This window comes from Acomys russatus, chromosome 18 (assembly GCF_903995435.1).
Source record: "Acomys russatus chromosome 18, mAcoRus1.1, whole genome shotgun sequence".
Taxonomy (NCBI): domain Eukaryota; kingdom Metazoa; phylum Chordata; class Mammalia; order Rodentia; family Muridae; genus Acomys; species Acomys russatus.
This window is the reverse complement of record NC_067154.1, coordinates 4,206,194-4,222,078: the sequence shown is the minus strand read 5'-3', so window position 1 is coordinate 4,222,078 and position 15,885 is coordinate 4,206,194. Positions and strand designations below refer to the sequence as shown.

General features: G+C 46.1%; 1 protein-coding gene across 1 annotated transcript in view; it reads left to right on the top strand.

Annotated features, from left to right (window-relative positions):
- Nucleotides 1-15,885, top strand: part of Sgcg (sarcoglycan gamma) — a 45,154-nt gene that overhangs the window by 28,248 nt on the left and 1,021 nt on the right. Inside the window, exons 5-7 of the mRNA XM_051160661.1 lie at nucleotides 2,454-2,573; nucleotides 6,409-6,481; nucleotides 13,236-13,359. Of these exons, the coding sequence (XP_051016618.1) occupies nucleotides 2,454-2,573; nucleotides 6,409-6,481; nucleotides 13,236-13,359 (317 nt within the window). The remainder of the gene's footprint in view (nucleotides 1-2,453; nucleotides 2,574-6,408; nucleotides 6,482-13,235; nucleotides 13,360-15,885) is intronic.

Genomic DNA, 15,885 nt, shown 5'->3' with positions numbered 1-15,885 from the left:
TGTGGGTGGAAAGACAGTTTATTGGGAGAATCAAACTGCTTTGCGGTCTCTAATGAGATGGGGCCGAGAGCAGCCTGGGGAAAGGCGTGGAGAAGCCTTGTCGGTGTCACGGGGACAGCGAACGGTGGGAGCCACGGGAAGACCGGGCAATAGGAACCAACGCTATGAAAAAGGTGTCAACCGCAAGACCTTCTCCTGCTGGGAGCACGGGCCACAATGCTGTGGTCTGAATGAAACGTGCCCTCCATATGTGTTTAATACTCGGTCCCCAGTTGGTGACCCAGTTTTGGAAGGTTGTGGAACCATTAGGAAGTGAAGGCTTTTTGAAAAAAGTGGGTCCCTGTTGTTGGGATTCGGCTTTCATCTGCCTACCTGTGACGTAGGCGTGGTCCTGCCCGGGGCTATAGAAAACGACACTCCCACCGCACCCCTCCCTCTTACCCTTCCTCTCTCTTCCTTTCTCTCCTGTCTCTCCTCCCCCTTCCTCTCTCTCTCACCCCTCCACCCTTTCCTTCTCCCCCAACACTCATTTAAGAAACTTCTCTAGAACATAATATCTGCTGCCTGGTACATTATTATCTTACTGCCTTACATCTTATCATCTTGTTAATCATAAAATTGGTGGCCCGTGTGGGGCAGGGCCACGCCCCTGTGGCAGGTAGGCAATGACATCCCAGGTAGGCAGACTGAAGCATATCCCAGCAACTGTGCATGGGGCTTTGGGTTTTACCGCCGAGCCCCACTTCCTGTTTCCTCGTTGCTTCCTGCCTGCTGATACAGCGTGACTAGTGCTTACCCTTCCTGCCCCATACCTTTCCTGCCTTGATCTCCTCGAACTGGAAGCCAGAAGCCGGAAGCCAGGGTAAAGCCTTCCTCAGGTTGCTTCTGTAAGGAGTTTCGTTGGAGCGACAAGACAAATAACAAACGCACTTTCTAGGTCTGGCCCTAAGGCTGGCTCGTGCATGTGGTGGCTCCTGCTGGAACTTGGAACACGGCTCTTCTGAACACGAAATCCAAGAGGTCACAGGGCAAATTTTGAGGCAAAACTGCCGAGGTCTTTCTAGAAGGAAGAGTGCCAAATGTGGCGAATGGGAGGCCAAGCATTGCGTCACAGAAGGGGGTTTTCTAGAAGTTGAGAAAACAGCAGAGAATGATGAAAGTGCCGGTGCTGGGTACTGGGCAGAGTGGGCTCCCTAAGTGGGTCTGTAGAGATGCCTCACTCTTCCATGAGGGAGCAAGAACTTGCCAAGAGGCTGGCCAATACCCTCCTAGAGTGACCACCAGCAGCAGCTCCCTCTGAGGTCTAACGCAGGAAGGGTTCCAGAAACCCACCTTATGAATGGGGGGGGGGGGGGATGCGGGGATGGGGTTAGGACACACGACAACACAGACCCGGTGCTGTTCTGAGAGGCCCAAAACTGAAATGCCCACGTTACAATGAGTGCCACAGATGGGCCAGGAAACCAGTTACCTACGGTGGGTCACTCAAGGATTTATTTGTTTAATGTATATGAGTCCTTTACTTGCATGGCCAGAAGAGGGCATCAGATCACATTATAGAATGGTTGTGAGCCACCGTGTGGTTGTTGGGAACTGAACTCAGGACCTCTGGGAGAGCAGGAGACACTTTTAACCACCGAGCCATCTCTACAGCCCCCCCACCCTGCCCCAAGGATTCTTAACACTTCCACAAAAATGTCCAAGTTTGGCCAGAAGACAAGTCTAGTCACTGTAATGGTTGGAAAGAAGAGGGTATGGGAGGGGAGAGGGGGGACAGGGAGGGGAGGGGGGACAGGCAGGGGAGAGGGGGGACAGGGAGGGGAGAGGGGGCAGAGGGGAAGAAATCAAAACAAGTCCATTTTCACTCTCACAATTAAGGAGACGAATGCTCCCATGCTGCACTGTTCCCAGAACGCAGGGGCAAGGAAGGTATGCTCTTTCAGAGGAAGGTTAGTGGCGCCATGATGCGCTCTTTTAGGAAAAAAACAGAGCAAATAGAATGAGGTAACTGGAGACCTCAAAGCCCGCCCCCACAGTGACACACTTCCTCCAACAAGGCCACAGCTACTCCAACAAAGCCACAGCTCCTAAAGGTGTCACTACTGATGGCCAAGCATTCAAACACATGAGTCTATGGGGGCCATACCTATTTAAATCACCACAATTATTTAAAAACAAAAAGCAAACAAACAAACCAAAATCAGGCTTTTTTTAAGAAAAAGAAAATTGAACAAATTGTGAGCTTTAATTCCTAACTATTGCCTCTGTCACCAACACCATTTTTGTTTATGTATTATTTCGGTAAGGATGGGGGGGTGAGTGTGCTGATGCACACATGGAGGCCTGTCATAGTGCGTTGTTTGGTGGTGAGTGACACAACAGCTGTAAAAACAGGACATCAATACTGCTTACAGCAAACACTTGTAATACACTGTACTTACTGTTCTTTTCAGGTCCCCAAATGGTAGAGGTCCAGAGCCAGCACTTTCGGATCAGTTCTGAAGAAGGCAAGCCACTGTTCACCGCCGAGGAGCAGGACATAGCGGTCAGCACAGGCAGACTGCGGGTAACAGGTCTGTGGAGCCGGCCAGCTGCAGCTAAGCTCACAGCTCTTCTCTCCCCCAGGGAGGAGCAGCTGACTGTGTTAACGTACCTCCTGGCTTTTCCTTTTACATTCTGTTTGTACCTGAAGGATGAGGCCTTCCTCACAGAGCCTCTAGTCTCTGTAGCCAATGTCTTATGTAGCTCCCTGTTCGGGGTTTACCTATCTGCTTCATCGCCGTTATGCCAGGTTCTTGAAGACCCCATGTGTCTGCAAAACGGCTTTTCCTCTGGTTGAGTTAAAAGTGGGAGTCGAGCTCTCACTGGACTCACCTTCAGCATAAAAAATTCTATGAAGAACGTTTTTGGAGCCTGTTGGAAACTCGCTTGCTATGCTCCCGAAAGACAGGTACAAGCTGACAGGTGTGATCAAGCCACTTCCAGAATTTCTTTGCACTAGTCCGAAAATCGGCAGTAGCGCTGTTCTCTCACACAATCAGGAAGCAGAATCAAGTCCTAATATACAGCTCCGTGCAGCAGATGCTGCTGCATCATCATCATCATCATCACTGTAAAGTGATGACCTAGTGCTGGAGCCTACACCAAGGGAACAGTGTCCTGGCTTCCTTTCTTTCTAAAAGATACTAGGAAAGCCAACAATGAGAAATTAAAGCAGGTGGGGGAGGGGCATGTGCCTGTAGTCCCAACACTCAGGTGGCAGAGGCAGAAGATCATGACTTTGAGACTTGAGCTGCTTGGTGAGACCTGTACACACACACACACACACACACACACACACACACACACACACACACACACACATACTTTCATTAGTAAAAGAGCAAGTAGCTAAGTATCTGGAATAGAATCCATTGGCCCAGGGCTGAAGAGATGGCTCAGAGGTTAAGAGCACTGTCTGCTCTTCCAGAGGTCCTAAGTTCAATTCCCAGCACCCACATGGTGGCTCACAACCATCTATAATATGATCTGATGCCCTCTTCTGGCCTGCAGGTGTACATGCAAACAGACCAAAAAAAAAAAAAAAAAAAAAAAAAGGAATCCATTGGCCCAATGTACATATGGTCTCTGGCTTGTGATGGCTCAACTTGTCTGCCTTGTAATGATGGCGACATGTCACATGGTAATTTCTAATGTGGTCCCGTCCTCATGGCTGGACAGCAGCAGCAGCCAATACTACACCTGCTAGTCAGCCCTTGGATCACATATGATTAGAGCTCCTCACTCTACTGTGGGCTGTGCTGCCAAGATGGCACGGTTGATATTTTAGGGTAGATTCAATGTATCTTCCACTTGGGATATTATCCATTTATGACATGGTTATTGGAACATAGCACCATTATAAGTTCAGGGTCACCTGTATAGGAAACCTAGATGCCATTTCTGTACTAGCTGCATGTAGTTTGTCAGTAGGACTGTCCTCTGACTTATTAGAGCATGTTGGCACCACCAGCCTACTCTTGCTTGTGGGTCAGGATTAGTGTGTGCAAAGTCAGCATAGCTCTCAGCAAAGTATCGCTGCACTGCAGGGAGTTAGCATTTAAACTGCAGCGAAAAGAGGATCCCATCAAACCCAGCCATCCGTTACAGAGAACGAACCGTTCCCTAGGCCAGGGCTTCTTTCAGGTCATAGCATTCACTGTAAGAGAAGCAGGAGAGGGAACTGATGAGCAGTTGTAGTGTAAGCTACTTGCACACGCCAGAGCCCCCTGGGGTTGGGGGAGCTAGTTATGTCTGTGTGTACTGCGTTTGTCCCTAGGATTTCTGGCTTAGTAGTATATGGCTTCCTCTTCTTGTCACTGTGGCAAAGCATCTGCCGGAAGCAACTTGAAGGGGGAAAGGCTCGTTTTGGCTCACAGTTCAGAAGATACAGTCCCTTGTGGGGGAGAAAGGCATGGAGAGTGAACCTGCTTGCTCTGTGGCTGAGGGGAGCTGGTGGCCCAGCACGGCTTTACACATCTCAGGGGTTCAGAAAACAGAGCTCAGACTAGAAATAAGAAGAGCAATGGGCCTCAAGGCCTGCCCCTAGCAACCCACCTCCTCCAGTGAGGCCATCTTCCTAAAGGCTCCACAGCCTCACCAAGTACTGCCAACAGCTAGAGATCCTGTAATGAAACACGTGTGCCCGGGAGGGTATTTCACATCTCAGCCATAAATAAGGAGGTTTGGTGTAGGACTTAAGACTGCACTTCTAACTACTTCCCAGTGGCAGACCTGAAACGAAAATAAACCCTTTCCTCCTGTGTTGCTTTTTGGTCATGGTGTTTATCAAAACAATAGAAAACAGGCTAGGACAAAAATTGGTATCAGGGTATACTGTAGGTAAAGGTGTGGCTTAGGCAGGGGTATGCCCTAGGCATGGGGTGTGGCCTATCAGAGGGTGCTGTCTGGTTAGAGGCATGGTCCAGGCAGGGGTGTGTCCTAAACCTGGGATGGGCCCCAGTCATGGGTGGAGTTTAGGCATGAGTCTGACATAGGCAGGAGCTGAGCAGTTCCTAGGCTAGGCAAAGGCCCGGACAAATCATGTGGCTTTACATAGATGAAGTACTGCCCCTGAAATCTGGGCATATGCCCATAAAACTCAAGGTGAGAAATGCTTTAAGTATAACTTGAGCAGTGGGCTGGTGCTGCCCTGTAGAGCCTCTGTGCCCAGTGCTGTGGATTACCCATCTGTTCTGTACTCGGCACCTTCTGCCCGCTGTTTCGCTCGAATCCTTACCTGCACACTCCGTATGCCACAAATGACTGTTTACTGCAAGGTTTGCACTAACTGCTCTGGGCACAGACTGCCCTGCTGCCGTAAGGTTGATAAGCAGCTTTTAACCACAGCACGGCTTTCCAGCCAGCATTGCTCGTTACTTAGGTAATGAGCCTCTGCAGTGTGCAGGTTTAAAATGTGAATTCCATTCTCCACCAACAGCTAAAGGCAGGATATAACAAACAGTTTGTCACCTGCTCCATGTATCTCTGCCCCCTAGGCACATTCTTGCCTGTGATCAAGTGAACTGAGGGGGATATGCTAGTTCCAGAAACACAAGGGGCTAGTTCAGATATGTAGAATTCTTTGAATCTGTTCTGATGGTCCTTAGAAACAAATGGCATAAGACACAACTGTTACTCTCTCTCTCTCTCTCTCTCTCTCTCTCTCTCTCTCTCTCTCTCTCTCTCTCTCTCTCTCTCTCTCTCTCTCTCTCTCTCTCTCTCACACACACACACACACGTGTATATACACATACCAACTTAGTATTATTGAAAAATAGATGTAATGTCAATGTGAGTTATTTCTTTTTTTCATTGCGATGACTAATGTCATTCTCTAGTTCTAAAATAAGGCTGTTGCTTTGTCATAACTTGGGAGAGAACACAACACTCTATTACAAGTTATTGTGGTGGCCTCAAAATGTCCAGTGACTCTCATGCTGCTGTCCCCTGAAAACTGAACCCATTGGACAAACTGGGCGATAAAAGGAAACACAGATGACACAGGCTGAGCATCCCTTACTCAAAATGCTTGGTCATTTTGAGGTCGTAGGCACTTCTGATTTTGAAATATCTGCACGTGCACAGTTAGACACCCGAGGGATGTGAGTCCACGGGCCATCCAGCTCGGAGGTAAGCATTCGAGTCATGGCGGGCGACGCCGCGGGCCTGTCTTTTTACTGCGGCCCTTCGTAGGAAGTCGGTGATGCAACTTTCCACGCTCCATGGTTAAGGCAATTGTCAGAAACTCTGGATCCTGGGATGAGGGATGCTTAGCCTCCTGGGGGACTGGCTGCTTAATTTGGCTGATGCCACTTCTAGTGCTTTTGTCCTGATACATCTCTGGGCTTTTTTTTTTTTTTTTTTTAGGTCCAGAAGGAGCTCTATTTGAACACTCAGTGGAGACACCGCTTGTCAATGCTGTCCCATTTCAGGACCTTAGGTAAGGAGTTTCCTTCCAATATAAACAAGCTTTCTTATAGCAAACAATGAGGTGTGCCTGCAGACAGGTGCTCACAGTGTTCCCACCTCCCTGCTTGCTGCACTGGTCGCCTTTACTGTCAAGGCTTTCAGCATATGACTAACTGGCCATTACTTAGTAGAACCCAAGGCAAGTCCAAAACCCTGCTGGTTCTAAACATTGTGTGGCTTCATGGCACCGCCTCTCTTGTCCCCACTGCTTCTGTTCAGGCTCCACAGGACAGCAGGGGGCTGCTCATCACGTGCCTGTCAGAGGGACATTGCTCAATGGACGCCGTTCAAATGCTCTGTTGGGTCTGCATCTGCCATGGTTAAGATGGGTGGGTGCTCGGGGTCCCTACATGGGTAGGCCTGGGTGTGTCTGTCCTCTCCTCCCTCACTTGACTTGAGCAGCCCAGAGCTGAGCATCTACTACCCCTTCCTACCACAGGCTTTTGGACAAACTCTGAGGGACCTCTGAGGGGGTCCTTTTCCATTACACTATCCGTCCCTAGCCCACTCCATCCTCTCAAAAAGAAAAGAAAGAAAGCAAAGCCTCATGAAAGAGTCCAGTGCCCCACATAGACTTCGAAGCGTGAAATAAGCATTCTTGACTGTGTCAATTTACTCCAGCTATAGATGTGCATATGTGTGTGCGCATATGTACATTTGTGCGTGTGTATACTATTCAGTAAGGAAATGATATTATAAAAATCAAGTTCATTCATATTTGCAAATATGTTAGAAAGCTTTCATATCTATGGTAAAATTCACCTCACTTATAATTTTACCCTCTTGGCTGTTGTTATGTGCTGTTAGTGGCATTGGGTACATCCCGAGTGGGTTTGAAGACAATCCACTTCCAGAGTGCTTTTCTCTTCGAACTGAAATTACAACCCCCTTAAATAGTTCTTCATCCTTCCCTCTCCACCTCAGCTTTGGTACCCACCCTACTACTTTCTACTTCAGTGGACTTGACTGTTCTATGGACCTCGTGTGACAGGAATAGACTCTGTTTCTTCGTTTGTTTCTGTTTTCCCTGGCCTAAGGCTCTCAAGCTTTCTGTATTTGTTCATGGTGACTGAATAGTTTTGGGCATAAGTCTGCTCTTACAGAATCTATCTGTAATTCCAGGCTGCTGAGTAGCATGTAGCCACCGCTAGTTCTACTAATACCCTTTTATGTCAAAGATCAAGTGATATTTTTAAAATAAACGGTCTATTACAGTAAGGAAGCAGAATGTGCCCCACAGGGCAGTTGTGGTCCCCAGTTAGTGGCACTGTCTGGGGGAGGTATAAAACCGTCAGGAGGTATGGCCAGGTTGTAGGGAGTGCAGTGGACATGTGGGTTATAAGCAGGTTCTGACCCAAGTACCTTTTGCTTCCTGACCTACCAAGATGTGAGCACATAATCTGAATCTCCCAGTGTTCCAGAGTGCCTACTGCCACGCTGTCCCAACCATGATGGACTGCACCTCCTTAAACAGCGAGCCCAAAGAAGTTCTTCTTCTTTTAAGTTGCTTCTTAGAAGCTTTTATCACAGAGAGGAAAAAAAGTAACACAGAAAATCGGTACCGCCACAGGAGGTCGTTGCTGTGGTAACCTGACAAGTTAACGGAGTCTTAAAATGTTGTACACAGAGCTCAGTGAGTGATTCTGGTGGGTGCTCAGAACACTACAGAAATGCAGACAGTAAAGGGAGAGCATGAAGTTTCAGGGGGCACAAGGATTCTATCAAAATTGATCTAGAGGCCATTTACGTTATATTCTGGTAAAAAAGAAAATCTGACTGCAAGCTTCATTAGGATCATCCTGGTTTCTTGGCTTAACCTTTGAATACTATCTCACCATGCTATTTCTCTAGAGACATTTGGAACAACAACCAATAGTGATGATAATTGCATTATAATTTTTATAAAGGCCCATAAGATCAATACTAAAAATATTATCATTGAGGATGAAGAATATTTTATTAAGGCATAAAATTATTTAGTATCTTATAAAATAATTAATCCTGAAACAAGAGACATTTCAGAGATTTAAAGTGAGTGCTACCATTAAAAAAAAAATTATGCATCTCAGAGTTAAACATAAACCTGCTGGCTTACTGACTCAGTTTTGTTTCTGTTGCTGCAATAAAATACCCTGACAAAAACAACTTTGGGAGGAAAGCTTTACTTAGCTCCCAGTTATAGATTACAGCCCATCATTGCAAGAAAGTCAAGGTGACAGGAACTTGAAGCAGTTAATCGCACCCATGGTCAAGGGCGGAGAATAAATACGCACATACTTTCACTTAACTCACTTTCTCTACTCAGACGGTTTAGGATCCCTGCTTAGGGAATGGTACCGCCCACAGTGGGAAGGCTTTCCCATCTCAGTTAACATAATTTAGACGACACCCCACAGTCATGTTCACAGGCCAAATGGTCTAGACAATTTCTCACTGAGGCCCTTTCCCCAGGATATTTTACACTGTGTCAACTTGAAAATTAAAATTAAGCATCACACTTACCCAGAGGGTTCTTGAGAGAGAGAGAGAGAGAGAGAGAGAGAGAGAGAGAGAGAGAGAGAGAGAGAGAGAGAGACCCTCCCACTTTCTGTTTCTTTTCCATTAGATTTCTTCCTTTAAAAATTATTAGTTCTTTTTAGTTAAAAAAACAAAATAATAGGTTACTGATAACCATCTGCAAATGAAAACTCAGTTCTCTCTATTGGAGTCTCACTCACTGTGGGTACAAACCACTCTTAAGGCTAGGCCCATGCTTAGTGGTAGATGGCCAACAAAGAACAAACTCATGGCATCTTTGGAGGTTCTTTGCCTAATAAGGTTTTGACAGGGTCTCTTCTCCCTTACAGACCTTTGGAGTATATACTAAGGCTTCCAGCTTTGTGTTTCTAAGACATTCCTGTGTGTGTGAACATATGTTTTCATATGTATCTCATGTCTTTTTGGCTCTTTTTCTTCTGTTTTGTCCTATTACAGTTTATTTGTTTTATCTTATTCTATTTTTATTCTTTAGTTGCTTATTTCTTTTCTAAAGAGTGAGAGAAAGAGTGTGGATTCTAATGGGAGGGAAGGTGGGAGGAATCTAGGAAAAGTTAGGGGAGGTGAACCACAATCAGAATATATCGTATAAAAACATATTTTCAATAAAAGGAAGAAAAAGAAAACAAAACAACGAGTTTAATGATGAGTTTTGATATATCTATCCCACTGATATTGACACTGTCGCTTTACTCCTCCCCCTCCCCGTATCACCATCTTCCCTCCCTCCTGAAATAGTCCCTTTCTGTTTTTGTATCACTAAATAGAGTGATTGCACATAACATACAGCATGTGTTTTTGTCTTCTTTTCTTCTCCATTATTCTCACTTCTTTCCCCCATCATCTCTCAGCACCCTTCTTCTACTGTTAGGTCATGTAAGAGAAAACATGATCATTGTCTTCAGAGTCTGGCTTTTTTCACTTAACATGATGATCTCTAGCTCTACCTATTTTCCTGCCAATATCATAATTTCATTTTTTTTAACCTCTGCAAAAGTTCTACTCTGTATATGTACAACACATTTTTTGTTATCCATTCATCTGCTGATGAATGAATTAATTCATCTGGGATGGTTTCATATTTTGACTATTGTGAACAACATATTAGTAAGCATGGATGTTCAGGTATTCCCTGTAGTGAACTGACAGGGTCTTTCTTGGGTGCGTTATAGCTGAGTCATGTGGCTGCTCTATCTTCAGGACATCCATGGTGATTTCCAAGTGACTGGGCTACTTTATTTTCCCTCCAGCACTGTACGTATCTTCCTCTTTCTCTATATCTTCACTATTACTTTCTCCCCTTCCCCCCCTCCCAAGGCCGGATCATTTATTTGTTACTCTTAAAGACTTTCTTTTTTTCTTTTCTCTTTCTTTTCTTTCTTTCTTTCTTTCTTTCTTTCTTTCTTTCTTTCTTTCTTTCTTTCTTTCTTTCTTTCTTTCTTTACTAGACTCAGAAGTGGAAGCTCTTAGCCAGGATAGCCTATGTCTCTTGGTGATCTGTTCCTGGAGTTTTCCTACCTCCCAGATGTTTCTGGATCTCAGGCTGATAGTTGAGACCAGCAGTCACAGAAGTATTCATGAATTTGAGATTTCCACTTACTAGGTGAATTTATCCTGGCTGTACATGCTGCCATGGCTGACGCTCGATGCTAGCATTCAGTCAGCCATCTTGTGTCTTAGCCTCTGTGCTCTTTCTTTGTCCTCTTTCTCACTGTTTTGTTAGGTTGCTCGGTCTTTGCTTATTCTCCCACCCATTTCTCAGCCTCATGATTCTACCACAATTCTTTTAGTGATTGGGCTGTGTATTTTCACACGTACGAAGAAAATTACTCTCTACCCGCATTCAAATCAATACCATTTCTTCACAAATACAAAATTGTAGAAAGCCATTTTCATACAGGGTTCCATTTTGCCTCAATGTTGCTTTTGCATTTTTCTCCTTATTCGTGGGTAATACTTATTTAGTCTTACCAACATGTTTAGCTAGCTTAATTTTTAAAAACAGAGTCTTCATATGTAGCCCAGGCTGGCTTCAATCTCATAATTTTCCTGCTTCAGCCTCCCAAATGCTGGCATGATGGGCATGGACCAGCATGCCTGGATGTTTGGTTGATTTTTTTTTTTCTCTTCAGATTTACTTTTTATTGTTTGAGTGTTTAAGCTCTGTGTTTATCTCTGTACCACATGCATGCAGTTTCTGTGTAGGCCAGAAGAGGGCACTGGAAACAGATACAGACTGTAAGGAGCCGCCACTGTGTGCTTGCTGGAAATTGAACCTGGGTCCTCTGAAAGAACAGTTAGTGCTCTTAATCCCAGAACCATTTATCAAGTCCCCATTTTGTTAATTTTTTTAAAGTACCCTTTCCCCCTTCCTGGCCTTGAGTTCCAAAAGTAAGCTTTTTCAGTGAAGATCTGTACATAGTTAGCGCTTAACTTTTGTGCCTGAAATGCCTAATTTCCTTCACAGAAGAGTGCTTGTTCAGCTGGGATGGACTCCCAGGCAAATAATTTCACACCAGAATTTAATAGGTATCATTTGGGGCCGGAAAGATGGTTCAGTGATTAAGAGAAATGCTCCTGCAGAGGATCTGAGTTCAGTTACCAGTAGCCATATTGTGTTGGGTTCAGGGTAGAAGCCAAGAAAACTCATTCAGACACAGAGAATTTAAAACGAAAGCCTTATTTTCTGAGATCAGGGAGGTGGTCAGTTCAGGATCTGAACTGTGCTTCCTCAGGGGAAGTTGTATTACATATTTAAAGGTGAAAACCACAATTAGCTCATGGGGGAGGGGTGCATGGGGGGAGGGGGCAGATGGTGTGGAACAGGATGGTGAGCTCTGACTCAAGTTATTTTGCTAACAAGCAGTTCTAGCTAACGTGTGCCTGGCAGTTGAGGCAGCTGGGCTTGTGGTTGGGGGATTTTTGCTGATTAACAAGGCCATAGTATATGTTGGGCATAAACACAGTTATGATCAGCCTGACCTTGTATAGAGAGTCTTTTACTTCAGCAAAGAGCTGAGATGGTGTGGCTGGTGGGCCTGAAATAAAAATATCTGTAGTTATGGTACCCACAAGGAGTAACCCACACACGTGGCAAACACAGACAGGTGCATCGCACACACACACACACACACACACACGCACGCACGCACCAAGTAAGTAAACAATTTCAAAAGATTTTTAAAAAGATGTGAAAGCTAGACCAAACATAAGACTATAAGACGCACCTGACCATAAGATGCATCCAGTTTTTAGAGTGGTTAAACAAGAAAAACAGTAAAAGCAGCAATCGGACCACAAGGTGCACCCTAATTTCCCTCCACTTTTGGGGGGAAAAGTGCATCTTATGGCCTGAAAAATAGGATGCTGTCATTGTTTAGGTTGTTTGTTCACCAATGGCATTTTCTCCTGCAGTGCCATCTGCACACGATCGCTGTCAACTGACTGCACCTGTGTATGGAGGACACTAATTCCATAGGCTGTTACTAGTAGGATGCTCGTTTCATTGCTACTGTGTTGGTTAGTAGTCAACTTGACACAAACTAGAGTCACCTGTGACCAGGACCCTCAGTTGAGGAACTGACAGCATCAGATAGGCTGTGGACATGTCCGTGAGGCGTTTTCTTGATTGATGGCTGATGAGGGAAGATCCAGTCCACTGTGGGCATGCCACCCCTGGGCAGACGGCCCTGGATTATGTCAGAAAACAGGCTGGGCAAGCCATGGAAAGCAAGGCAGTGAGCAGCACTCCTACCTGGGCTCTGCCTCGGGTTCTGCCTGGAGTTCCTGCCCTGGCTTCCATCAGTGACGAACTGTAAGGTGTAAGCTGAAGTAAACGCTTCCTTTCCCAAGTTGCTTTTGGTCAGCATTTTATCACAGCAATAGAAAAGCAAAGCAGAAGACTTATTTCTGGATCCCTGAGTGCAGAGAACGTCAACGCTCATGAGTGACGTCAAGTGTCTTGAAGAATCTGCATCCCTCCACAGTGACACTTGCACATTAAGCCACGTGCTAACTCTGTGGTGACTTATTTTCCTCCTTCAGGCCGGTGGTCCTCACTGGCCCAGAACCGCTCGCTCCCCTAGAGTCATGCTCCACCTCAGGCTTCTGAGTAACTCGGGCTCGGAAGCTTCTTAGCTGTTGCTCCCAGCTTAAGGATTCCTTTTAACGTTTCCCCCTTCTCTTTTCAGGTTAGAATCTCCAACTCGAAGTCTAAGCATGGATGCCCCCAGGGGGGTTCACGTTAAAGCACAGGCTGGGAAGATGGAGGCCCTTTCTCAAATGGACATCGTCATGCAGAGTACGGATGGAGTGGTAAGTTCAACAGTGGCGCTCTGCGCATGCGCGCTGGGGAGGCTCCCCGAGTGCCGCATCAACCACAGCGTCAGCATGCTAACCTTCCGCTGGTCCGTAATGAGACACAATGGAAGGCAGAGCATAGACAGTGTGGAGGAGGAAGAAAAGACGCCTAAGCGCTGGAGAAGGCCACAGAAGGTTGCACTCATCCTCACTCTCTTACACTGGCGTCTGCATCGCCAAGCCACGCGTTATTCTCAGTTGTGGAAAAGCACCGCAGGCTTCAGGGACATGCAGACAATGTCAAGTTCTCTGTTTCCTAGTGACGCAGCGTTTCACAGCATGGGTAATACAGGGTTGTGTGCAAGTGACAACTGTCCTCTGTTGTCTAGAGCACTAAGCTTGCTTGCATAGAATTTAGTGCAAAATAAAATGAACAAGGAAAAAAAAATATTTTTCAAAGGTCAGCTGCAGTAAGGCTCCTTTCTGGGACCCAAATCCGGAAAGATAGTCCAGAAAGATACACCCTACACTGTGATTTGTAGAGCTTTATTAATAGAAAGAGAAGGCTCGGCTTCAGTCAGTGGGGAAACCAGGCATTTCAGGCTGCCTATAGAGTCTACAGTAAAGCAACAGGTTAGAGCATAAGCTGACTGCAGGCATACAGTGCAGATTGCACAGATCGGAATCTTGCCTCTGTGTCCAAAGAAGGCACTGATTCAGATTCTTTTTAAATAATCCCATGATAATGTTAATTTTGGAGTGTGGGTGTAATTGTGTGCACATAGGCTCCTGCTTCTGGTGTGTGTGTGTGTGTGTGTGTGTGTGTGTGTGTGTGTGTGTGTTGTCCTAAATCAATAGCACAGTGGGAGTGCATGGTTACTCACTCCCTCCCCAGCTCTGCCCCAGGCTTGCACTGGGGACAGTTAGCAGAAACCACTTGTAAAGCAAAGTGCCAGGAGAGCAGGGCACAGGGGAGTCGCGAATCAGGAAGCCTGGGCGCCTCTGGGCTCTCAGTCCTATGCTTCAGATATAGATGTGAATTCTGGATGGTTTGCTGGTTTTCTGTGCCCGTCTCCTCATTAAACAAATGGGGGCAGGGGGAAATATTTGCTTAGTCATGTCTTCTGGTCTTGAGACACTCGTATAACACTTTAAAATGACATTCATTTAATACAAATAGGAGGATGTGGTTAGGGTGCTTGGTGACATCTTAAGGAAGGTCACAAGAAGCCACTCAGGGTATGTGGGCAATCCAGCCAATGATCGCCCACAAGGAAGACATGAGCATCATCTGCAAACTGAAACTTAGGAACTTACAAGATCCGGAGCTGGCAAAATCAAAGACGGAGATCCAGGGTTTTGTAATCTTACTGTGGAGACACAGTACGACCACCCACTTCACAAAGCTTCCGTTTGTTTTTTTTTAAATGGTCGCATTTCCATCTGTGAATTGCGCGTGCAGCACTTTGGCATGTAGCACACCTGTAATTCCAGTTGCCATATTCCCCAGGGCTGGGAGCTGAGCAAAGGGAGGCTAGATGCCAGGACTCAGGCCCAACATGGCGAACAGCAACACACGGTGGCCTGTCAGTGGAGGAACAGAAGGCAGTGGACACCATGAGCCTACCAACCACACGGCAGGAGAGGCCGAGTTAACAGGGAAGGGATGCACTCAGTGATCCCCTGGCCCTGCATGGGGCTCCACGCTGGGTCGCTGCCGCACTGTTGCTGTGCAGGGCCGCTCAGTGCAAGCTGTGTGTCCTGCAGCTAGCGGTGCTCTGACAGCTCATCTGGAGATGGGAATGCACGGCTGAGAGCTAGAGAAACTAAAGAGAGCTTTAAGCTGTCAGACAATGATGACATTATGCCAACCTACAAAGCGTTCACTTCCTTTTGGCGAGGGAGCGTTGAGAGGAAGCAAGCTGTTCTCATGTCCTCAGCAGAATGTTTTCCCTGTCTCACCAATGGCTCTGAGCCTGAGCTCCTGCTTAGCCAATCCTGGTGGTCCCCACAGTCCTTGCACTGGCTTTAGTCTTCTGCCTTCTGAACTCAGCACTTAGGAGAAGACAGAGGGTTTCAAGAAATACTAAGAGCTTAGGGAAACAGTTGACAGCTAGTCAGGTGAATTCAATTGTCTCTCCTTAAAAAAACAAACAAACAAAAAATCACAAATCAAAGCAGGATAAAGTCTGAGATCCACAGGTAAAAGTAAAGACGAACCTGTGTCTCTGGACTGTATGTTATCCTAAAGGGGAGGAGAGCACTTAGCATAAAGTCAACGCAGATCACAAGTATGAATTGACATAATAATTCTGTCAGTTTTGTCAAAGAACATCAAAAGACATTTTTTAAAGAAAAGATTTATTTATTATTATGTATACAGTGCTCTGTCTGCATGTACACCTGCAGGCCAGAAGAGGGCATCAGATCTCATTATAGATGGTTGTGAGCCACCATGTGGTTGCTGGGAATTGAACTCAGGACCTTTGGATGAGCAGACAGTGCTCTAAACCTCTGAGCCATCCCTACAGCCCCAAAAGA